The sequence below is a fragment of the Dioscorea cayenensis genome, chromosome 2 (genome assembly GCF_009730915.1).
Source record: "Dioscorea cayenensis subsp. rotundata cultivar TDr96_F1 chromosome 2, TDr96_F1_v2_PseudoChromosome.rev07_lg8_w22 25.fasta, whole genome shotgun sequence".
Taxonomy (NCBI): Eukaryota; Viridiplantae; Streptophyta; class Magnoliopsida; order Dioscoreales; family Dioscoreaceae; genus Dioscorea; species Dioscorea cayenensis.
This window is the reverse complement of record NC_052472.1, coordinates 23,071,366-23,096,074: the sequence shown is the minus strand read 5'-3', so window position 1 is coordinate 23,096,074 and position 24,709 is coordinate 23,071,366. Positions and strand designations below refer to the sequence as shown.

General features: G+C 33.2%; 3 protein-coding genes across 7 annotated transcripts; 1 reads left to right on the top strand and 2 right to left on the bottom strand.

Annotated features, from left to right (window-relative positions):
* Positions 1 to 5,034: 5,034 nt before the first annotated feature.
* LOC120270105 (protein LIGHT-DEPENDENT SHORT HYPOCOTYLS 4-like) lies at positions 5,035 to 6,571 on the top strand. Of its 3 annotated transcripts, none has more exons than XM_039277130.1 (3): positions 5,035 to 5,229; positions 5,361 to 5,496; positions 5,699 to 6,571. In XM_039277130.1, exon 3 carries the CDS (start codon positions 5,702 to 5,704, stop codon positions 6,281 to 6,283), a length of 582 nt encoding a protein of 193 aa, XP_039133064.1. In that variant the 5' UTR covers positions 5,035 to 5,229; positions 5,361 to 5,496; positions 5,699 to 5,701; the 3' UTR covers positions 6,284 to 6,571. The 3 variants fall into 3 exon arrangements, with proteins under 3 accessions (XP_039133064.1, XP_039133073.1, XP_039133068.1); XM_039277139.1 differs by having other exon boundaries at positions 5,355 to 5,496; XM_039277134.1 differs by lacking the exon at positions 5,035 to 5,229 and having other exon boundaries at positions 5,249 to 5,496.
* Positions 6,572 to 11,822: 5,251 nt separating this feature from the next.
* On the bottom strand, positions 11,823 to 19,243 carry LOC120275664 (lysine-specific demethylase JMJ18). Of its 2 annotated transcripts, none has more exons than XM_039282327.1 (12): positions 18,933 to 19,243; positions 17,539 to 17,821; positions 17,331 to 17,402; positions 17,168 to 17,245; positions 16,569 to 17,075; positions 15,891 to 16,118; positions 15,501 to 15,662; positions 14,965 to 15,333; positions 13,210 to 14,884; positions 12,958 to 13,061; positions 12,357 to 12,554; positions 11,823 to 12,261 (listed from the first exon to the last, which is right to left on the bottom strand). In XM_039282327.1, the coding sequence occupies exons 1-12, from the start codon at positions 18,992 to 18,994 to the stop codon at positions 11,980 to 11,982; spliced, it is 4,020 nt and encodes a 1,339-aa protein (XP_039138261.1). In that variant the 5' UTR covers positions 18,995 to 19,243; the 3' UTR covers positions 11,823 to 11,979. The 2 variants fall into 2 exon arrangements, with proteins under 2 accessions (XP_039138261.1, XP_039138269.1); XM_039282335.1 differs by having other exon boundaries at positions 18,997 to 19,243.
* Positions 19,244 to 21,765: 2,522 nt separating this feature from the next.
* LOC120278006 (protein CUP-SHAPED COTYLEDON 3-like) lies at positions 21,766 to 23,386 on the bottom strand. Of its 2 annotated transcripts, none has more exons than XM_039284902.1 (3): positions 22,951 to 23,386; positions 22,557 to 22,663; positions 21,766 to 22,483 (listed from the first exon to the last, which is right to left on the bottom strand). In XM_039284902.1, exons 1-3 carry the CDS (start codon positions 23,123 to 23,125, stop codon positions 22,127 to 22,129), a joined length of 639 nt encoding a protein of 212 aa, XP_039140836.1. In that variant the 5' UTR covers positions 23,126 to 23,386; the 3' UTR covers positions 21,766 to 22,126. The 2 variants fall into 2 exon arrangements, with proteins under 2 accessions (XP_039140836.1, XP_039140828.1); XM_039284894.1 differs by having other exon boundaries at positions 21,773 to 22,483; positions 22,557 to 22,822; positions 22,951 to 23,381.
* Between the last annotated feature and the right edge of the window lie 1,323 nt (positions 23,387 to 24,709).

Here is a 24,709-nt window from a genome sequence, read left to right as displayed (position 1 = left end):
TTCAAGAACAGTATCCATAGAACAAATAATAACAGTAATGAAAATTTTAATGGTTATACATTTAGAATTAAGACAATCTTCCATTTCACTTGAATTGCTTGGATTCCAGTACTTTTTTTCACATGGTTTTCATTGTTATCTCTATGTGTTTATTTAAACCTCTGTTCTTTTTTCCACTTTTCATTCAGTTTGCATTTTAAGACTTGCTTTATTGATTTTTCTGCATTAGATCCATTCATGATGTACTTGACCAAAGTAATTAGAACATTGATACAGAGTTAATATATTTCCTTGGGATTCTTTCACTTCAAACGTCATGTATATATATATATATATATAGATGTGATGGTCAAAACTAGGAGACAAATAATGCAGAATCTTTTCAACATTCAAACTATCTTCAAGTTTGTTCTCCTTTACATTCAATTGGTTAACTGTTGCACGCCCCCGGGACCCATAACCCCAAAAGACCAATCTAAGTGGAGATTGCACTCACATATATTTACGTTTATATGAACTTTCTCTCGATTAGATGATAATTAGATGACAATTAGATGACATGAGACTAAATCAGACTTGCAACATTAACACAGACTTTTTTAATGCCTTGTTGATTGATTTTTGTTATGCAATATTCTTGAATATTGTTTTATTTACAGTGTATAATGGTCAGTGCTTCTTCCATATATATATATATATATATATAAATCAGTCGTCATTTCTGATAACTCTTTCTTCTGAATAATAGATAGACACCTTCATTTCAAACGCTCAAAAGTGACCAATTTATGTGCTAGCTTCTGTTTGTATATATATATATATATAATAAGATCATATAAAGTAAGAAAAACAAACTGCTCATTGAAAAACAAGATGCACCAGAGCTCACAATGGACACTGTGATAACACATCGGTCAATTAACAAAGTTTTCTGAACACCCAAATTGGACACAGAAAAAGAGGAAATGTAAGCTGCATAACACAGTGAGTAGCAACATCATTAATATCTTAAAAATACATAATAATAATATATGTATATAATAATAGAAAATGAAACTGAGCTTTTATTGTCACATGCATAGTCCACGTTGAGCTAAAACATAAGCAACAAGTGTCATGTAAATCTCAATAAAATCCATATAACCTCACAATTATTTAATGGCTGAATCCACACATTCAATATCTTTGTCATAACTAAGTCTCATACTCATACGCACCTAATTATCTCATTACTTTTTTGTTATGTCCTATGAACTTATATAAAACTCTATTCAATGAGCACAAATTCAATATATATATATAGAAAATTTTCCTTTGAGTACTTAATCCATATGCTTTCCCAAAAACCACGTCCGAGGTTAAACCTCTATTTGAGTATGAATATGAATTCATATGGGTCAACCTTGGCAGGTAGCCAAACTTATACTGAGGCTAAACATCTCAAGGACGGATTGTGGTATGGCCAGCTGATTGACGAGAAACAGATGCTTTGGTTTATTGTATAAATTAAGGGGATGAATAAACAAAGAGATAAGGATAAATCTTGGCTCAAGCATGAGGTACCTATATATATATATGTGCATGGATGCATGCACCATGGCTTCCACGTTTTACACCCTTTTTTATGTTTTTTTTTTATTCATATGTTCCCCATTTTATGGTTGGCCTTTTACAAGCATTTGTAATTAATGTATTATCGATCATAATTCAGGTCTTGGGACATCATCTCAATCTTCAAATCCATATTTCATTTATTAATACATAATTGATTGCAGTAGAAGACTAAGCCGAAAGACTTAGCTATATTAGCAAAGTGTAGTTTGAAGTATTTATTTGGATACTGTACATATCAAGCGATTAGAAAGAGAGTACAGCTTATCACAATAAAACGTTTAAAGCTCTTTTATCTTTAGGGTTTGAAGCACTGTTTTATATGTTAGTTTTTTTTCTTAAGTGCAACCATGATATTGTATGAGTTGTTGTTTTATCAACATTTTCTTTTATGTGTTATAGAACTGTCGTTTTCTCTTTATTGTTGTTTATCAAATTCCACATTTTATGGTAAACTATTTTTATAGTATTTATTTTTATTATTATATTATCCATCATTTTTTTATTAAATGAATATGGATTACCAATTTCATTTTATTAAAATTAACTATTAATGCAAAATTGTGCATAACCAAACCACATAAACAATCTCTGTTAAAACATAGTTTTGATATCAAACATGAAAAAGACATTCAGGAATTCAAGACTTCATCATGAATAATACAAACTTTAAATCAATGCTACATTAATTAATCATCATATCAAGAGTAAAGTCTTATCTAAATGACTTAGGGGAGGGGCTAAATATCACATCCACCATCAACCATCAATTAGAATGACAATAAAAAGGATTAGACAGAGTAGTATTTCATAACCGTCCATTTCCAAAGCCTAGGTACACCATTGAAGAACTAGCTGGAAATTGATCATGAGAAATTTATAATATTTATTTCTTAAATATATATATATATATATATCATATATAGATAAATATATAGCTAGCTTCACAACAATCATTCATTTAAATTGTTTTCTAAATTAATTAATCACCGTTAATTGCTTATCAGATGTTTGTCGTTTATTGGTTTCACAGTTGAAGTGGGACCCAATTAAAAGAGGAAAAAGACAAAGAGCTTAAAGTGGGACCCATATTACGTGGTCCAATGGCTGATTAGACATCTTTGCCATAACATTCATATCACTTGTTGTTGTTGTTCTTCTTCTTCTACTGATACTACTACTACTACTTCTTCTTCTTTACTCTTTGAATGAAGCTTAATTAGCACACAAGTATATAGGTCACGGTTTTGTTCAAACTCATATGAGTTGAGAGTTCTTCTCATATCACACTCACAGTGAGTTCCTTATCATTTGGTCTTTCACATCTTTAAGAGTTTTAGGGTGTGTTTGGTTTGATGTAGTTGAAAATGCAGTGGAGTTTCAATTACAGTGTATTTATAAATCCATGGATTTGAACATGCAGGAGAATAAAATCTGCTGTTTGGTTAACTGTATTTGAAAATACTGGATTTCAGAATTTTGTGTTTATTTGGAAGGATTTTTAAATCCGGATTTGATAAACATGTGTTTGTTTTGATGGATTTAGAAGATATAAAAACCATGGTGAGGTTACCCCATAAGGATAAATATGTTGATTAAATTAGATTTTATTCAACACAAAAAAAAATCTATTAGATTTTAATGATAAAAAAATTCATTAAATTGTATTGTTATAATATTGGATAGAAAAAAAATCATATTTATATTTTTAATTTTTCGTAATGTTTGTATTTATTTATTTTATAAAAATAACCCTTATTTTAAAAAAATAATGAAAAATAAATTCGATAACACAACCTAGAAATGTGAAAAATAAAAAAATTAAAATAAAAAAACAAATTTGTTTTTGGTATATATAAATTTTAATATATCTGTAATAAAAAAACATCAAACAAAAAAATACAAAAAGGTAACAAAAAATATTCAACCAGAGAAGCTGATTACAACTTTGTTCAACTATATTTTTGTTTAACTAGCTAGATTAGATCCCCTAACAACCTTCATCCAAACAACCATATCATTGAAAATGCAGAAAAGAAAACAAGGAAAAAAAAATTCCAATGGCGACCGATTAGGGTTTAAAGGAGAAGAAATTGGGTGATTCCATGGAGGATGCTTGGGGTTCCAAGATAGAGAAATCTAGTGCTCCGACACCAATGGTCTGGGGTTTGAGAAGACGAAAAATGAATGCTTTGATGGAGATTGCTAGGGCTCAAAGAAGAAAAAGAGAAAATCGGCTGAATGTGATTACCCCAGTATGAAGGTTGAGTTACTGGTATCTTTCATGTGCATAGCACGTGAAGTAAATCAAAACACATTGGATTTTGTTTTACGGCCAAACTGGCCGTAAAACAAAATCCTCTATCTAAAGTATTCCAGGTTACATGGGATTTGAAAATTTAGCAAACCAAACAATGGATTTAAAAAGTCTAGTAACTTGAGATACATTGTAACTTAAAAACACCCCAAACAAACACACCCTTAAGTGCCTGAGCATCATCAGCACCTGTTACCCAGAGTGGACTGCACTGCACTCTCTGCCTCATCTATCAGTCAAACCATATATCATTTTATAAAAAGAATCTCTAAACAGTGATTTAACTCCACATCTCTTGTTCCTTTCCACATCTTTCATATTCAGACAACTGCAATTAAGATATACATAGTTATTGAAAATATCACTCTGAATTTCTTCCTGCTTAGACTTGATTGTGACTTATAATTCTCTACATACACACACACACACACACATATATATATATATACATGTATATATGGAGAAGTGAGGAAGGGATTAATGGATGTTAAGCAAGATTCCTTCAAATACAATATTGTCCAAAGAGAGTACAATTTAGCTTTAAAGAGAGAATTATTGAAGACATTTCTGGAACAGTAAGCCATGACTTTTCAACATCCGAGTACCATTCTTCTTCTTTTATTTGAGTGAGCCAATAAAACTTCAAGTACTTTGCATCACTAATCACAGGACCCACGTTTGATGCTTGAGACCTAGAAATAAAACTAATCACTTATTACTTTCACTTCTTCATGGATTAATGATATTTATATCTTTCCCAAAAAAAAAAAATCATATATAAACTGTAACTGTAAAACAGATATACACATTAATTTGAGTAAACACACACACACAAATATATATATATATCAAGAATTGGGTATGTCATATCTAATCTAATGTCATAGCGTCAAACTGTGTGGCCATTTATTGCTACTTTTGGTTATACTTATCACCATTGCACTATTTTTAAAATTTTTTTTTTTTGGCACTTCTTTCTTTTTTTTACACCTTCAACCTCACGTAGTCCTTCCACATAGACCAACTCTACCGTCAAAACCCCTATAAACTGTACTCTAATTCTCTCACTAGATAGATCATAGCAAGAAAGACAGTGAGAGAAAAAAAAGAGAACAAAATAAAAAATCACAAGAAACAGTATAATGAACAGTAACATCCTTTCTCTTTAGGCCAAAAATATGATGCCCATCACCATCTAGCTGAAACTCCCCACTGATGAAAGCTAAAGCATAATATGCATTAGCTATCATCTCTCAACTCTCAACCATCCATGACCACCTCATGAATCTAGTGCAAAACCAGTAAGATCCCTCCCTCATCAATCATCTTTCTCTCTATATCTCTCTACACACTACACACACACACACACACACACACACACACACACACACACACACACACACATACTCAATACTCATGTTCAAAGTTTCAGGCCGCCAACATGCACAGCTTCTTCTTCTTTATGATCATCACCAGTACCATCTTCATGCAGCAATATAGCAACTCAAGAAGCTCACCAACCTCCTTTTATCTTCATCACTGAACTGGATCTATATTATTATCAACAGGTTCTAATTTCCTCTTTTTCTATCTCTATGTCTGTCACTTTTATACAGTAGATCTCCTTTACCTTTCAGAGAAACAAAGAAGGAAAGTGATCAATTTATATATAATACATATTCCAATTACCAACATCATTCTCATATATATATATATATATATATATAAAAGCAGCTGATCAACAAGTTTTTGTTTATAATTGTAATTCAGAAAATGGATTATGTACCTAGTTCAGACAGTCCTCCATCAGACACTAGTCCTACAAGTATAAGCCCCTTAAGTACATCACCTCTCACTGCTATCTCACCATCTTCATCCTCACCATCAACACCATCTCTCAGCCGCTATGAATCCCAGAAACGCCGTGACTGGAACACCTTCGGTCAATACCTGAGAAATCACCGTCCACCACTACCTTTATCCCGTTGCAGTGGCGCTCATGTCCTTGAGTTCCTCCGTTACTTGGATCAATTTGGCAAGACTAAAGTGCACCTCCATATGTGCCCTTTCTTTGGCCACCCCAATCCTCCTGCTCCTTGTCCTTGCCCTCTCCGTCAAGCTTGGGGTAGTCTTGATGCTCTTGTCGGCCGTCTCCGTGCTGCCTACGAAGAAAACGGTGGTAAACCTGAGAACAACCCTTTTGGAGCTCGTGCAGTCCGTCTCTATCTTCGTGAAGTCCGTGAAACTCAGTCCAAAGCTCGTGGTGTGAGCTATGAGAAGAAGAAGCGCAAGAAACCACCACCAACATTGCAAGCAAGCACCAGCCACCAACTACCACCATCCAGTGCAAGTTAAGTGCTAAAACATATCATCCTCCAAACCAATTTAAAACATTACTTGTTATCCAAATAATGTTATTTGATGTTTTCTCTAGCTAGCTAGTAGCTATATAACTCTTGAACTCCCCCTATCTATAAATATACATATATATATGTATATGTATATTTGTTTGTATGAGATTGTGTATTAATTTGTGCTTGGACTAGCAAATCTTGTTGTATTGTTATTTGCTGCATGGACTGCTAGCTCTTCTTAATTGCTAGCAGCTTGAATTAAATTTCAGCTGAAGATGCTGCTAGAACTTGCCAGAAAGGTTTGTGTGAATAGTGTTATATATATATATATGTGAATTGTATGTGTGTGTGTGTGTGTGTGATATTTATTGGAATTTGTGGTATTGTGTGTGGGATTCTAAAAATAGTAAAAGATTGTAGTTGATGCTGTTCATGATGGGGTGCTGTGGAGTTACCATTGTGGAACTGGGAGCTCAGGTGTCTGCAGGTATGTACTTTGAAATCTCTCTTCTGTTTCATGTTATATATATATATATATGATCTATTGACATGTCTAATCTTCTTCTCTCTCTTTTTCCTTCAGTCTTAATTATTTGCTTTCATAATTAGTTCTTAATTATGACATCAAAGTTTTTTTTTTTTAAGTCTTAGCTTGTAGGATGGATATAATTAATGTGTTATATGCTTGACTTCATTTCATTTTTAGTTATATATTTGATTTCTCATCAATGTGTTTATGTTGTTATTGATCTCATTGAAGAGGACAAAGTGTTTAGTAAGTATATATGAGATATTGATCACATTGCAATTAACACATGGAAAAATGAAATCAACACAATTAAGATTTATCCAAACTTAATTGTATGTTTTTGTTGATAACCTCTTTGTTGGTATATGATGCATGCTTGTGTCACCTTGAATAAACTTATGTTGAGTTTCTTCATCTAATTGTAGTTTTGTTGTGAATTTGTTGATATAATTTGGTGTTCCTAATTGCATTCTGTTTTATAGAATTAGATGATGTCAGTTATTTACTCATCTTGTATTTAGTACAAGGTATAACATCCTGAACAATGGATTTTCCATGATGTAATTGGTGGTTTACAACTTAAAATTAATGTAATTTTTTGTGTGCCAACTGTATTAACTGCTGGTCTGTTTCCTTGTAGTTCCTAATTATGGAGTTGTTTAAAGAGGCCAGGAGATGTTTAATTTCTGATTGAGCATGCCATTAACTTCACTATAATTGATTCATTAATTTAACATTTTGAACATTAATTGAAGTAATTGATAAATTCCAGTGTCTTGAATGTATTAGATTTAGTTTTATATAGTTCATCATAGTATGAAGTGAACTTTAAGGTTTATAACTCTGGCAATTCTTATGTTTTCATAAGCTACTGCCATTTTTGTCTTTGATATCTTTATCATAGTAGACTTTGAGCTAATCTTTCTGTAACTTGTTCATTAGTTACCAAGCTTAATTAGTTTATATAGTGGAAGGTATGAACCTTGAGGAAAATTATATAGTCAAGTTAATACCTGCTGTGCAACATATATATATAATGAACCAGACTACAATTAGTACTAATGCAGTTTATTTCTTGTGATCTGATCTTCATGTTTAATTTCTTAAAAGATAATTAATATGTGCTCTTAGTGTTACATGTGTGTGTGGTTAGTATTGAATTGAATTGAATTTTTAAGCAGTCTTTTATTTTCCTCAAAGTAGCCATTTTCTGATTAAACTTAATTTCTATTGTATGGTTTCTTATGGGATTTAAATTATCAGTTTTTTCAGACAACTTTGTTCTCTATTTTCCAGGCATTGACTAATTTTGTTCTTGTTTGTATATATAATTCCTATCAAAATGCTTAAATCAAGTGACATGAGGATTAATTAACTACTTTTCCTCTGAATCATTAATTTGGGCATGCAACTGTAGTCCAATTGAAATGAAGATGATGGCAAGATGAAGCTCAAATTATTTTTAAACTCTCACAAAAGTTTCATATGATAACAAGTTCAATTATTGATATACTCTATTTCTGCAATGAAACTGGAGCCATATATATTATTGAAGTAAAACAAAACATTGAGAAAAATAAAAACCTTTTTTATTTTTTAGAAATAACTGAATTTTTAATACCTGTTAATTAGATACTATTAAACAAAATCTAATTATGCCATTTTTATTAATTAGGGGAAAACAAGATTTATTTAGCTAGTCTAGTATTAATTCTTCACTCCTTACTGCTTGGACTCATGTATCAGGTGATAACAACTGTTCTTTGCTGTTTAATTATCTTGTTAACATTAGCATTTATCAATTGTTTCATGTATCGATGTTCTTCCTGCTTGTATGTACCTTTGTGCATGTGCATGGTTATTTTTGACAGCAAATTTATATTATTGGTGCAAAAACAAATTAATTGTGACTCAGATGAATTAATGAGCTTGAGATTATGGATAGCTTTATTTTATGTAAATCATTGAAGAGCAGTTATTTCAGTGTGCTATATATATGCCAACAGTTAGTCTTAATTTTTGAAACACTGGTTGAATGAACACTAGTTTTACATCATGTTCTCAAACTGTATTTATATATAACTAATAGCATTCAGTGCTAGTTGACAAAGCTTCATTTACCAATAACATTCCTGTCTCTCTCAAGGTCAATTCTTTATTTCACTTTCAATTGATATATATACATATATATATATCCAATTCAGTTGTTAAGTTTCTTTCACACATGACATACATAAACACACATATATAAATATACATATATGAAGACTTTTGCTGCAGAAAAATTAAAATAACAATAAAGCCAAATCAAAAGGATCAAAAGAATACCTTTGATATATATATATATATATATATATAATCAGAAACTGTTTACTATTGTTGGAGAGAATCAGCTGTATGAGTTGTATCTTAGTCTGGAAGTGAAATTTATAGAGAAAGTTGAAGGAATGGTGAGAATTTGGTGCATGAATTTTGGTCTAATCAATTGGGTCCTGAGTGCATATAATTATTGGAGCACTTTTTATTAACAGAAAGTGTATCATTCTCAGAATCTCAGGATATATGGACAAGTTGTGCATGGACACCATTTCTTCTTTGTTATGTTCTGGCTGGAATTTTGTGTTTTATCTGACTTGAGCCATTTGCTCAGAAACACTGACAAGACATCTGCAGTTCATTTTGTTCTATTCTGAAATACTCATCCCAGCCACCAGTTCTCAATATAATTTTGGTTAGAATTTTGTGCACAACATGCAGTAAAATTAATCATATTTACTAATTTGATCTTTGATTTGTATGTATTTTTTAATGATCAAGAATAATAAAAAAAAATTGTACTTATCATTAAGAAATACTGCTCAATGCTTTGATTACTACTATATGTTGATCTATGTATTTATCCTGTAGATTTTAATTTGTGGTTTATTTATTTTTATCAAGGGGAAAAAATTTAAGAATTTGACAAAGTTACATGTTCAATAATATTGTCCTCTTTCTTTCTTTTTTTTTTTCCTCTGTTTTCTGGTAAACCATCATCTCCGTTTCTATCATTTTGTACCACTTATATATATATATATATATATATTTATTTATGACTTTGATCATGGGTTTGTACATCCTCTTCAATTATGATTTCTTTCCTAAGTTTAAACATATCTACATCCAATTATTTTATTTTTAATAAAAATAAACATACCATTAAATTTTATTGGAGGAAAAAAAAGGCATATATATTAATGTACCATTAGAAATATATCAAAACCCAACACAGTATAAATAAAACCAGCTCCCACATAACACTCCACAAGAGTGCTTTGTGCTTTTATTTTTTTTTTATTAACATTATTTTTCGTCCCTTTTTATCCTCACTAAGAACATTAATATATATATATATATATATTTTAAAAAAAAAGGAAAAAAAAAGGAGGGAGGGGATACGGTTCCGTACAACAAGATGTAAATTTCCCACCGGATTTGTACGGAAAACTTAATTTCCAAACAGCTTGATATATATATATATATAATAAATAGAGTCATAAGCGGTTTGAAAAAGGGGTCACGTGGCTCTCTGTCCTTGGTTGTCGGCCGGGGGACACGGGACGAAACTGTTGAAGTCCACGTGGCAGGATCCAACACGAGAAGTACTATCGTACGGACAGGACACGACGTGTAACTGGGTAGCGGTGGGGGAATCCCGGTTGCAGTTCCGGTCCCCGTTTGTTGCCCATGCTCATCCGGTCACACGTCCTTGTCGTTTTCCTCACCATCCTTTTTTTTTATCTCTTTCTTTGCTTTTGATGTGATTTGACGAGACAGCCCATCACCCCCACTCCCACGTGACAAAATAGTTACAAACAATTTCTAAACCTCTCAACTCTTGCACTAAATTATTGGAGACTTTCTTCAATGTATTTAACTTTTTTTTTTTTTTACCAAAATAATCAAAATAATAATAATAATAATAATAGTAAATATTTAATTTTGCACCCTCACCCAAAAATACAGAGCTTGGGTTATACGTAAAGATCTATCAGTACAATTTTATTATTAAAAAAATTTAAACTCAAAATAATAAAAAAATTTTTATTATAAATGAAAGTAAAAGTTGTGCCACTTAGCCATCAGCTATTTGGTCTATATATTTAAATTTTTATTTATTTATTTAACTATCATTGCCTTTGAATATTTTTTAAATAATAAAAAAATTTTATTTAATTGTGGTGAAGTAAGGAATATCTCACCATGGAAGGGTATATTCGTAAAAGTAGTTTTATATTTTGTAAACAACCCACCAAATATATATCACTATTTATGGAGAATTATTCACCATTAATATCTTATCTTGGGCCTATTGATTTTTATGATAAAATATTAATATTTTTGCCATCATGGTTGATTCATATTTTATTAAAAAAATTATTTATTTATCTTAGGTTTATATTTTTTTTATTTATGTTTACTAAATTAAATAAGAAATCATTAAAAAGTGTAATACTTTTAACTTTATGATGATTTGATAATTTTTTTATATTTATATTCTTATTAATTCTTTGTTTGTGAAAAAGAATTTTCTCCAACTCCATTATTGTCAAAGAGAGAAATTTCTTCTATCAATTTTGTCGGAAAAAGACCCACTTGTTTTTCCGCCTTAATTTCTTCACCTCCACTCTTTGTTGTGTGTAAAACAATGAAAAAGTAATTCTTACTTTCCAACCCCTCCAACTTTTATTATTTTATAATTTATATTAATCTTAAAATCCAAAATCCAAAATCTAAAAACTAAAAATATTTCATAAATTCAAAAATAATTTGTGTAATTGAGTATCAAGTAAACAATGAAAGTTAGAATAGCAAACAAACACATCCCCAACCACAAGTTTGTATAACTCTAATGTTTTGTGATTCTTGAAATATCTCAAGCCAATAAAAAAAGTGTATAAATGAATCCAAAAAATGAGCTACTTAAGCTCTACTCATTGTATCTACAAAGTACACTCTAATTTATTTAACCTTTTTGGGAAGGAGAAAAATAGTTACACTTTGTGTTGCTCTTTATGTTGTGGCATTGCATAAATTGAATGATTTATGTACTGGAATTGGAACAAAATGGTAAGGCTAAAGGCTGTGGAAAACAAACAAAACTGAACTCATGGATGGGAAGAGAGTGATTATAATGGATTGTGTCTCTTGATCTCTTGATCAAGAACTTGAATGATTGAGGCTTTTGAGGCAGCTGCATTGTCTTCACTGAGTATGGTTTGTAGAACTCGAAGTTCTTCTGGATTTGCCTTCTTAAACAAGCTCAAAAGTGCCGTATTCGTTCCGACGAGCAACGGGCCGTCTTTGCTTACTTGTCCGTCTTTAAGACACGGAGTTGGTGGTTTTGCAGAATGTTGCTTAGATTTCCAGTATTCTGAACACACGCGATCGTGATCGTTTGCCTCGATCACCTATTGGAAACAAAATTGCAAAACTAAGAATGAAGAACTAGTCTAGTAATGCGAACATAAAGGAAAGAACAATACGGGAAACGATTAATGGATACCTGCATGATTGTAGGTGAGGTTAATCCAAACATTTCAAGACCGTCAAGAGATCCTTGAGGCTGTAAGGACGGAAGGTTAGTTTTGCCAAGGTTGTGCTGTCTCATGATTTCAAGATTCACCCTCATTCTCACCAAATCCCAACATTTGGAAGCCGAAACATGAAAGAAGACTTCGCTTGGACATTGCTCTACCTTGACCTGAAAGGGCATAAAAATGAATCCTCAAATCAAGAACTAATTAAACAAATAAAACAAGATGTCATGTTCTATTTTATCAAATGGATCAGCTGAACTCTTAACCAGGCAAAATTTGGTCAGACAGTATAATGGATAAGAAGAATAAGAAGAAGAAAAAAATGCACTTATAACCATTCATAGTTTAGTGAAGAACAAACATAAACGTCTAACTTCAGAAGGTATCAATTCCTGTAAACATCCTCATGATTAAACTTAATATCATCATCAAACTTGTAAAACAGATAATGGAAAAAATAACCCATCAAAACAAACTTTAAGTTTAATTTCTTGCCATTTTCGCTACCGAACAGGAGTATTTCTAAGTTAGAGCATCATACGAAAGAAAAAGGAAAAGTAATTATACCATAAATAGAGGCCCGAGCAGTCCGGCATCTAGTATCTCTGATATATAGTGACACATTTGTGTTGGATCTAATATGCTTAAGTATCTAACTCGACTTCTATAACCTGCAACCAAGAGAAGTCACCATATTATTAAAAATATTTACAATATTCCAATTCATTCGAGGATGTCAGAAAAATTAATCACTCAGTTATGCAGCCATAAAACACAGCTACTAATCCAAGAAACTTAAATAGAAGAACGTAAACTTACCTCTTGGAAATATGGTCTGGCTTGTAGACCATAATTTTCCAGAAAGCACAACCCCATATTCCAATGGCTCAACACTGCATTTGACTCTCCGCACTACTTTTGCCATGCGAGGGCCTTTCTGTGAATGGTTATTATGCCTATCAATGCTATTAGGTGGACATGATGCTCCAACAATGACAGATTGTCCTTTATCTATCAGATTGTGAACACGGTCTGATCCATCCTTCCCAACTTCGGTTTCCGTATTTGCTCGTATGAGTCCTGTGAACTGCTGAGGATTTAAGGGACTACAAACATTTGATATTGGACCACAGCTCTCTTCTCTACTGGATATGGATGCTGAAATTTCTTTAGCATTGTATATTCCATTTGAGTTAGTGCCATGAGATGCACTCTGAGAATATACAGTTGGTAATGGTTGTTTCAGCAAGGTGGAGTGACATGTTCCTTCTTTCTGTTCATTTAAAACCTTAGTGACTAACTCTTTTGCGAGATTCACCACCGGCTTCTCTAGCATTTCTATATCTCTTTCACACATAGCAGATGCGTTAGTTTCAGGCTTCTCTAGCATTTCTATATCCCTTTCACACATAGTAGATGCATTAGTTTCAGGCGTGACAAGAACTGAATCAGTTTGAGAATCGCAGATTACTTTCTCATCAGACTTTATGAGCCTAGCAACAGATTCTTGTTTTTCCATAGAGGACTCTCTATTCAATTTATCTGGGCGGGTTACTTGTGCACCTTTGCCATCATTGATTGATGAGGATATAGCACTGATATTGCAAGCTAATCTATCTGTATATGCATGAAGTCCTAGGACAACGGATGAGTCACTCAGATTCTTCACCCTGGACACTAGACTAGAGCAAGATATCGAGTTTTGACCACCTGTAGTAGTTGGCAAAGAAATAGGATTTGGGGAAATTTTTCTTGAAATCTCATTATATGAAGTGCTTGATGAACCTGCGGCAGTACTTCTATGACTGATAGACTGACTTCTCTGATCTGCAATTGCCAGTGGTGCACTGCTCTGTGGAGGACATGTCTCCAATGAAGCAGGTGTGACAATTGTTGGTTTGGGTGGTAGTTGTTGGGAAGATGGATCAACTGGCATGATTGTTGAACCAGCTGAATTATTTGCCATCTTCTCCACCTCTTTTGGTGCCTTAGAGGAAGATGGCTGTAACATTGGTGTTTTGATCTCCTTCGATAAACTACACTTTTTTTCATCACCAGCTGAAATGCCATGATTAATTAATTCTTTTACCTGCTTCTTTGCATCTTGTGAGACAGTTCTATTGACAGGCTTGGATTCTCGTGGTTTGTCTTTGTTGATGCAATTGGTCAAACTCAATCCCAGGTTGGAAACTCCCCACCGATGAACTGCACTCAGCTTTCCCCCCAAAGCATCCACTAAGGTATGCAGCTCACTGACCTCATACCGGAAGAGGAAAAACCTTGAATTCCAATCACATCCGCACAACTGTTTTGCATGACTCAGGCATGCAAATTTGTCTGGAGAGCATGAACAACCAGCAGCAGAAAGGTGCAAATCATAGTGGCACAAGAAACATTCCCTTTCAACATTAGCATCAAAAGCCGTATCCATTTTTCTTGACTGAGCAGAACAGCAAAGATAATCCCTGCTTGCGCGTTCCATCTCCACACGTGCCTGAAGAATAAAGCAAGGAGTATTAATATGGGTCATTAACGCTGTCTAAGCATGTAAACGATAAATCATACATAGCACACCTTAAGCGCCATTGCTAGAATTCCATCCTGTCCACAGACATCTTTCCATCTGGACTCAACAGATGTATTCTTTTTCATAAATGCTGAATTCCAATGAGCTCTAACAGCTTCCTTTGCAGCTCCCAGCAATAATTTGTCATGTGAAATCGATATCTTGCGCTTTTGCTCCCGATATAACTCAACCGCATTCTGACCGTGAGGCAACCAGTCAACAGGTGCTACATTTACGGCCTCCGCACAGTTGAATCCCGTATTGAAACCTGAATGATAAGCCCGGGGAAAAGTAAGAACAAACTCGCCTGACTGCTGAACACAACGATAAACAGGCACCCCTTCTGATTTTAAAGTGGAAGGTGAAAACTGAGTAACCTGCAAGAGAATGGATCAAAAACATGAGCTCCCCAGCATGTATATATTGACACAGGACGGGAAAAAATTTGACCAATAACCACTTGAAACCATTTAATTTGTCAGAAATAATGCCAGTAGGTCATGAAGCAAGGGAAAGAGTGACACATGCACAAATTCTCACTCACAAGGTTATGAAGCAAGTCTGGTTGTTCTTCAAATAATTCTGGAAGGTGCTTCTTCATGGCTGTCTCTAATTTTACAGCATCTCTTCCTGGGACTCCATACCAAATTTTTGGAGCACCCCAATGTAAATAATTTAATGAATAAAGATGGTGATCTTCAACATGCTGCACCAAATTTCAACAAGTTAGAATCAAATAATCAAATGTTACAACAGCAGAACACCATAAACAACTCAATAATTTGGGCAAATGAACAGCATATAAAATTGATGAAGAGATGAAATGTGATGAAGGTAAAAATCTCGACTTCCGATAAATTTACTAACGGTTGAAAAAAGTAACACAGTTCAATATTCAAGCAACCAAATCATAATTATGGATGGAGGATCTTACCCAACAAAATGAAGAAAAGCACATGCCTATATACAACCATGGCACTAAAACACCAGAAATGTCCCCGCTTTCAAATGAAAGAACGGAGCCTGGAAGCCGAGCAAGGTTATTTAAGTTCCATCCTGACACCACATATTGATCCTTCAACTCAGAATCTGAGGGAGTGGAGGATGCTTTAGGAAAAGCACTTCCAAAACTTCCTGTCTCCAAATCAGCTCCATAAAGTACCTGCAAGGCAACGCCAAAATAACACTGAGAAATAAAACAACAAAACCTATACATTTCCCTAAGCAACATCACCTCCAACCCAAGTCCAACAAAAAGGGGGTCTGATATAGAGGACATGCTTGGATTACAAAGGATCCAGTAAAGATATGAGCACACCAGATGACTGCTGCCAGAGTGCCAGACCCATATTCTTGATCAAGATAGCTTTGCATTTGAAAAAAGACTTGCTGGCAAAACCCAAAGGCCAATTTGTAGAGAAGAAAACTAAGCAAACCTTACAGACTCTTGAGTTAAAGGCATTATGGTCAGGTCAAAATTTTCCCAGGGAACAAAGAGGGATAATGAAGAGTCTTACAAGGAATGCATTCATTTCCCTTGCCATTCTAATAGAAACTAATGTTTTGATACTTTGCTTATAAATCTAATAGACTTCAAGTTTATTCAATATACCTCAATTTCTTCAGTTGGCCTCTCCACAATCCGCCAGTATTCACCTTCAATATTCTCCAGCGAAGGCTCTGTTTGCTCAGGGTTTGTGATCATATTTGCATCTTCTTTGCAGAAATACTGCCTCCTGAAATCATTTGCATACTTCTGAAATGATTCTAGAGTGAAACTTGGGCCAGCAACGAAGCCAAATCTCTCCTCACTACTATAATCTGTTTCATCAGCTTCAATATTTTTTTCATATCTATTAGCACAGTCTTCCCTCATTCTTGAAAGTTTTCTCCTCTTCCTCTTCATAGTGCTGTGGTTTTGGCAGCGTTGTTTAACAGAACGATTTTGAAGTTTGTCCACCTGTTGAATGCGAGTGCCAAACATTGAGTGTTCCCATATATCATTTTCTTTTAGAGGGCAGGGAGGCCTCCAAGATGGAGGAGGCACAATACGACAAATTCCATATTGTTCTGCTTTTGGGCGTATGCTTGCAATATATCTGAGGGTGTCTTTAAACTCCTGCAAATTGTTTCACAAAACACACATCTCACAACCAGAATGACTTATTGTTAAATATCTAATGAATAAAACCAAGGAATAAGCATAAAGACCTCTTCGCTGGGATAAAATACAGGAGCATCATCAAGAACAGGCCTGCACGCATCTTCAGGACGATATCTTGCCAAAACCTGTGACACGATTTCAGCCATCAATTAAACAGGTGAATAAATAGAAAAATATATAAATCAAGCAATAGATTCTAACAAGTCCAACCTTTTGACAGGTATCACATTCAGAACACCCCCGACGAACCCCTTTTGGCAGATAGCGTTTCGAAGGACCATCCTGTATAAAATCAGAAGAATACTGTAAATTAGGAGTGACATGGATATGCAGCACATAAACCATAGAATGAGTAAGCATTAAAAGCAAGAGGATTTTACATGATAAGACAATAGAAAATCATAAAATCTGTACTTACTTGCTTGACTACTGCAGTTTCAGGCTCATCTTCATCAGAGCTGTTATCAAAACATTTATAGTTAACCGATGGTCTATGCCGTAGGGACTTCTTAAGCTTCTCATCACCTGCACTGCTACATTCTGACACCATGCTTGTCCGCAAGGGATCAGAAGTTTGATCGGTAGCCATATCATTCTCTTTGATCCTCTGCAGGGTGAAAGCCGGATGTGGACTGAAACCCGGTGGTATACTTTCCGGATCATCTTTAAGGCAAGGTCCTAATAATTCAGTCCCCATTGTACTGCAAAATAAGAAAAACAGAATTTTGTTATAGCACAAAGTTAATCCTCCAAGTGTTTATTTGTTGTAAATCAGGCATAAAACAAAATTTAATGTAAAAAAGTATAAAAGCATAGACAGTTAAGTAAAACAATCAGACAATTTCAGCATTGCAAAGCAAAAAGGAACACACAATGGCAGCAATAAAAATTCCAACTTCCAATGTTATATTTGCTTCAGGTGGCCATATACGGTATCAGAATTCAAGCAAAGACTCAGTGTTCATTGAAGCAGAGAAAGTTGGATTAAACATGCCAAACTAAACCTACATAGACAAACAGAATTGAAGCACAATATTCCAGTTCTTCTAAAAAGTAACTGGATCTCAAGCAATGGAAGTAGCTAAAAAATTGACAATGATAAACAACACTTGACAATAGATCGGACAATTTAGGTTTAGTTTGTGGTTTCTGCTCAATTATATTCTCCAAGCCATGCTTTTCAGGCCTCTTTCTCATCAGACATCTCAATTTTGATCTCGTATATCAAAATCAACAAAATAGGTAGATCAAATTTTTTGTAGATAAAATCAACTACCACAAATAAACAACAATTAATTCCTCGCCATGCATCAGTCTCATCTGTCTGTCAGCTAGACTAGACTCACAAATAGGGATTGCAAAGAACACAATAAACCCCAAACAAACCGACGACGATGATGGCAATGTGTTATCTAAAATACATAAGAAAGTTGTCCATAGATTCTTCTGATTCTAACCAGATACAAGCAGATCACAACCACAAACTCAACCAGAACTGATGGATGAACAAACAACACAAACAAATCAAAGAACACACATAAATACACAGAAAAATCAAATTAAATTAAAACAACAACAACAACAACAGATCTACTGAACAAAAATCAGAGCATAACAACAGCAGATCCTAAAAAAAACTATTCTTCAAATTAAGATCTTGCAATCACATATATAAAACCAAGTTAACAAGGTCCAAATTAACATTAAATGATTTAAGATTCAGTGATTTAACATCAACAACAGATCATCAGCATGATTCCATTTCAGAACCAGATCCCACAATGTTTGTCATTACCAAAATCAATTACTTACAAAAAAACATTTCCTGAGGTCCACAGAAAGCAGTTGAATTCATACAAATACAGAAACAACATACATCACCATGGCAGGACAACAAAGATCATCCAGTTCTTGCAGATCCAGACCCTCACAACCTTAACACACCACAACCTCAAGAATTTGAGGCCACCCCACCACAACCAGTGTTCAGATTTGGGGCAAGTGGTTTCACAAAACCATGGGTGGTTTCCAAAAACCACTTGTTAGCCCAAAGACAACACCTTTTCTCTAATTAATAATAGCATTGGGGAGATGAAGAAAAGCCACAGTCCAAGACTCTTCCCCAAAAAGGAAAAGATGAGCCCAACCATCATCTACTACATTATTATTTATTTATTTTTCTCAAAAATATTTATTATTATTTATTTTTCATGAGTTTTTTGTTCCAAGAGTAAAGGAAGGATGAAATTGTTGATGATATATATATTCCGAAAATAACTTTCTTTTATTTTTTTTTTAGTTTTACTTTTAATTTAATGGATATGAGTATGATAGGTTGGATCTGAGCCATTGAAAGTGACACGTGGCGGTAGGAAGGAGGTTTGCTTTTGGGTTGATGGGTAGTTGACGGAAGCTTCTAGATTGGTCGCACGTGGCCATGATTTAATACTAGGCCAAATGCCAAGGGTTGAAGCATGTTTGCTTTGAAAATACACGGAAAAAATTTGATATAATACCTTAATTAGTCCTTTTATTTTTCTATTTTTTCTGTTTTGGTTTCTTTACTCAGAAATATTTTCGATTAGTCTTTATTTTTAAAAATATACCCACTTAATTAGAAATACTTTCAACTAATCCCTCTATTTTTAAAAATAATCCAACTAAACGGACTAAGTAGGTGTATTTTTAATAATAGAGAGACTAGTTAGGAGTATTTCTAATTAAGTAGGTATATTTTCAAAAATAAATGTCTAGTCGAGAGTATTTTTGAGTAGATGGATAAAAAGAAAAGAGAGAAAAATACATGATCTAATTTGGAACATTATGATATTATAGATTATTGATGGTAATCTCTCAAGTTCCCAATTTTTATTATTTTTTTTTAATTCAGGGCATAATTAATGCTATATATATAATTTGCAATATAGAACCAGATCAAGGTTATATATGCATAGATAATGTTAAATGCTTTAATAAAGTTTGATAAATTACAAACCTCAAACAAGGGTGAAATACTGATGGTTGAGAATAATGAAAGCTTGTTTCTAATGTTTTGAAATTCTTGCTGGGAGTTTCATGTATTTAATATTTGAAATCACTCTTTTTCTTTTCCTAATTCTATGAGAATTTTCTCCTTTTTATACTTTAACTTGGATTAGGTTCCTATTGTTGGCAATTTTTAAAAGAAGTAGAAAAATAAAAGCAATTTAAATATTGTTTTTTTTATTCTATTTCTACTCAAATTAGGTTTCTATAATGGGTAATTTTTAAAAGAATAAAAATAATAATAAACTTAAAAATATAATTTGAATGGATAGACAATGCATAGACATGAGTTTCTTATCCTATTAGATTATTTTTTTTTTGTTAAATCAGTTATTTAATTTTTTTTTATCTAATATAGTATCCGTGTTTGATTTGTTTGGTTTATTTGCACATCATTAATTAAAATAAACTAGCACCATGTCAACTTTTAGATAATAAGTGTAATATTTTTATAATTGATGTGCTAAAACAAATAATTACTTATATGTTAAGAATCATCTACAACTTTACCCTTAAAAATAAAAATGTGAACTTATGTTAATGGTATTAGCAGTGCAAAAATATGTCTAACAAATAGAGATACATGCATATAAGAAAAAAAAATAAAAATAGGTGAAGATAATTAAATCCGCTATTAGATTAATGATACTTGTTCATGATACTTTAGATCCACAAATGAATTATTTAAATGTGATGAAATCCTTAAGCAATCACAAACATAGTATCCATGTTTATTTATATTACTAAAAATAAAGAATACTAATTAACCTAAATGTATTGATTGGATTTGTCATGATATTTTAGATCCACAAGTAAATTTAGATGTGAAAGCTTAATGAATAAAAAAGTGGTGTCTAGCTATCCACTTAGAACACTTAATGAAAGCTTCATGGGTTTTCAAATATCATACCACTCTCAAAACAACCCATTTAATTAAGTAGCCTTTAATAATATAAGTGCTAACCAAGTATGTTTTTTTTTTTAATTTTTTTAATTATGTGGATAAATGACATACAAAAGGAGCCGAATACACAATTCTAAAAAGCATGATAGAAAAACATAAGTAGAAACAAACAATGATAAGTAGCACAGAGAGAGATAGGAGTGACACATCACTCAGGGATGAAATGACTTCTCATGCAAATGAGACCACGCAGAAAAAGAAAGAAAAGTGAAAAGACGAAATTCACTTTCTGATATCCGAAATCTTTTCTAATTGACGAGGTGGCGGATCAATCCTGTGCTAACATGAAAATTAAAATTAAAACTAAAATTTCAAACACCAATCACTTTTTTAAGCATGGATGAAAACCTATCCCACACATGCAAGAAAGTAATGCTGATATTAAATGGTGGATATATAAAACCTAGCTATCCCCACATGAAAGTAATGCTAATATATATTAAACGTTGGATAAAGCCTATCCCACATGAAAGTAATACTAATATATTTCCCAAATGAATTGTCATCCGACTGTGATCTTATACTTCTTAAAAGGAAAAATTGATTATAATTATTATCATTCATTATGTAAATCTATTCGAAAAGTTAATTTAAAAAATAATATTACTCCCCAAATTAATAATGCATAAGCCTATCCCACACATGCATCAATCTCTATATATCAAATCAAACATAAATTTAAAAAAGAAAAAAAAAGAAAAATACAAATCCAAGTTACCTCCTTCTTCCATCATCACTCATACAAAACCCCCCCTACAATATTATTTCTTTATCACATTGTCTTTCTTTTCCCTAATTATATTTTTATAACCAATATTAATTAATTCTTCCAAATCTTTTTATCCAAATCTTTCACAAACATACAAGAAGGTCTCAATCTCAAACTATACACATTTGTACACACATACAAATATATATATATATATATATACTATTAATTATAATCTAAATTCAATCTTATCCTTGGCTGCTTCTTCTCCTTGGATTCACTGATAACTCACATCCCAATACTGTTGTTTATCAGGCCCACATCCAAGAGAAGGCCATAATCATCAACATCATCACCATGATCAGTCCTAGAGTTTATCATTCTCATCCCAATGGAAGTAGAATAGTCCACTTCATCAAGGAAATGGCAGCACTGAAACATTGCCAGATTAAGGATGGAGTTTGAGCTGCTTTCCTTGTTGTACATGTCCTCATCTTGCTCATCAGGAACATATATCAATGATGTGCTCATCTTCTCACTAATATTATTATTATACTCTTGCATGGCCTGCTCATCAGCACTAGTACTTGCATGTGACTCATCTCCCTTCTTCTTCTTGAATACCCTACACAACACCCAGTCCTCCTGCACCATTATATTCATCACAAACAAGTGCTATATATATATATTGCATGATAAAACATATGTATGTATGTACTTTTGGGAGAGTAAGAGGATTCTCAAGCCTGAACTCATGCATGACCCAAGAAGTCTTGATGCCATTGGGAGCTCTACCACTGTAGAAGACCAATGTCTTCCTCATCCCTACAATCACATTAGATGAAGTATTATAAATCATGCGGTCTTTGCCAGTAGCCTTCCAATATCCAGATTTGGTTGCTCGGTTTGTACGAGAACCGGTCGAGTATTTTCGGTCTCGAAAGCTGAAGAAGTACCATTCATTTGCCGTGAGTTTAGCCATCTCTGTGTTCATATATGAAGTTGTATCCTTTGTCACCATTGTTATAATATAAAACTTCTGGATTTATATATATACAGTAAACTAAATATAGAGTTGATCTGTAATAGATTAGAAGCAAGCATGTTTTTACCTGGAAGTTCCCATGGCTCACAAGTGTGCAAGTCCACCTCAACCATGGTTCCCTCTGAAGCACTTTGATGATGATCAGCTACTTTCTTGTAAAGGTAATGGCATACCAATTCCTCATCACTAGGATAGAATCTAAACCCTGGTGGAAGAGTGGATTCTATGTCCCTTAATTCCATTTCTATTGACCCTTTGAAGTTCTGAGAAGAAGATCAGTCCTTATATATATATATATATATATATAAAGGAGAAGAAGTTGTGTGCACATGTGAAAGGTGGTGGCCCTAAGGATTGAAAAATCTCATCTCTATCACTTGGGAGACGTGTACAGGGGTCACATTCTAAGGGAACATGTTAAGAGGAATTCATGCTTGTGTTACAAGAGAAAAAGACAAGTCCCACTGTCACAAGAAATCTCATCCAAAAGGTCAAGATAAAACTTAATTGGACCTGATTCATTGTCTTATGTCAGCAAACCCAAAAGCTTCAATATGTTTAAGGTTGTTATTCTAGTGAAGATGACAACCTGATCTTTAATTTGTTGTTCAAGACTCTTATTAGAGATATATATATATATTTTCAGCCACATATTTGCCAGTGTTCGATGCGGTTGGGTTGTGTCATCACCGCGATGAAAATTTTGCAAAGTATTGAGGTGAACCTCTTTTATCAGTAAAGGTTGTGACAGTTACATGCATGCAATGCATGGAATATATATATATATATATGCAAAACTAATATTATTGTGCCTTATTAGATATACAACTACTATTTCTATATATATGAATATGGAGATGCTTGCTTGAGTGCTAAGTTTTTTAGAATTCATATTAATCTTGGAGACTGTGATTCATTGTATTGTCAGGATGCTCACTGAAACCCTAAAAAACTGGAGAACTTTAAATATAGATATGAACTGATACGCATCGAACCTTGATTGAGACCATTTAAAAAAATACATAGAGTGATAGAGATTGAAATCAAATGAAAACGGCTCGTCTCAAATGACGAAATAAGTGATCATCAGCAACGTTTGTTGAGTGTAAAGGCTAAACTTATTTATACTTTCTATTTGGATTGATTAATCAACTAATTATATGTATAATACAAGCTTTGTATTAGACTTCACAAGGCTGATTTTGTCAATCTACAATTCAATATATGCCGTACCATGATACCACCATGCATGATAAATGACGAGAATGACTTCGAATTAATTCCAACCATTATATATATGTGGGCTTTGAGAAAGAACATATAATTAGCATATGCAAACATGCACATCAAATCTACCCAACAAGAAACAAAATGCGAACAGCCACCATCCGCACTCTATGATATTTGGGACTGTCGTTGCTACTTTCTTTCATAAGCTAAAGAGATGCGTTTTAGACTTGTTCACAAAGAGTGACGCCTCTTTAGCTTTGCTTTTCTTCCAGCAATTGCTTTCTTCTCTATAACAAATTTCGTCAGTCCCTTACTATTTTCTCGTGAGATAATGTGCATCATTCATTTTAAACTGGCTATCATGAAGTATGTATGACGGTCGTAATCATAATTAGATGCAAATATCACCCCATTAGCAATGTACCAACTCAGAATTAACTTGATTGAAAAACCACAAAGATATAGAGCACAAAGCTTAGTACATAGCTGCTGTGTTGGAATAATTAACTTATTCGCTAAGTGACAAGAATATTACGTAGGTCAGAAGATCATATAATGAGCAACATGAAATATGAAAATCGGAATTAACAATTTCT

Bases quoted from the DNA above. Each gene is read 5' to 3' on its own strand.
- LOC120270105 (XM_039277130.1), top strand. From the start codon at position 5,702: ATGGATTATGTACCTAGTTCAGACAGTCCTCCATCAGACACTAGTCCT.
- LOC120275664 (XM_039282327.1), bottom strand. From the start codon at position 18,994: ATGTTGTTTCTGTATTTGTATGAATTCAACTGCTTTCTGTGGACCTCA. The intron at 17,246-17,330 runs GTTGGACTTGTT...ATCGTGTCACAG, and splicing joins AATGTGATACCTGTCAAAAG to GTTTTGGCAAGATATCGTCC. The intron at 16,119-16,568 runs GTATATTGAATA...GTTGCCTTGCAG, and splicing joins GGCCAACTGAAGAAATTGAG to GTACTTTATGGAGCTGATTT.
- LOC120278006 (XM_039284894.1), bottom strand. From the start codon at position 23,125: ATGGAATTAAGGGACATAGAATCCACTCTTCCACCAGGGTTTAGATTC. The intron at 22,823-22,950 runs GTAAAAACATGC...ATATGAACACAG, and splicing joins TGAGCCATGGGAACTTCCAG to AGATGGCTAAACTCACGGCA. The intron at 22,484-22,556 runs GTACATACATAC...ATAATGGTGCAG, and splicing joins ATCCTCTTACTCTCCCAAAA to GAGGACTGGGTGTTGTGTAG.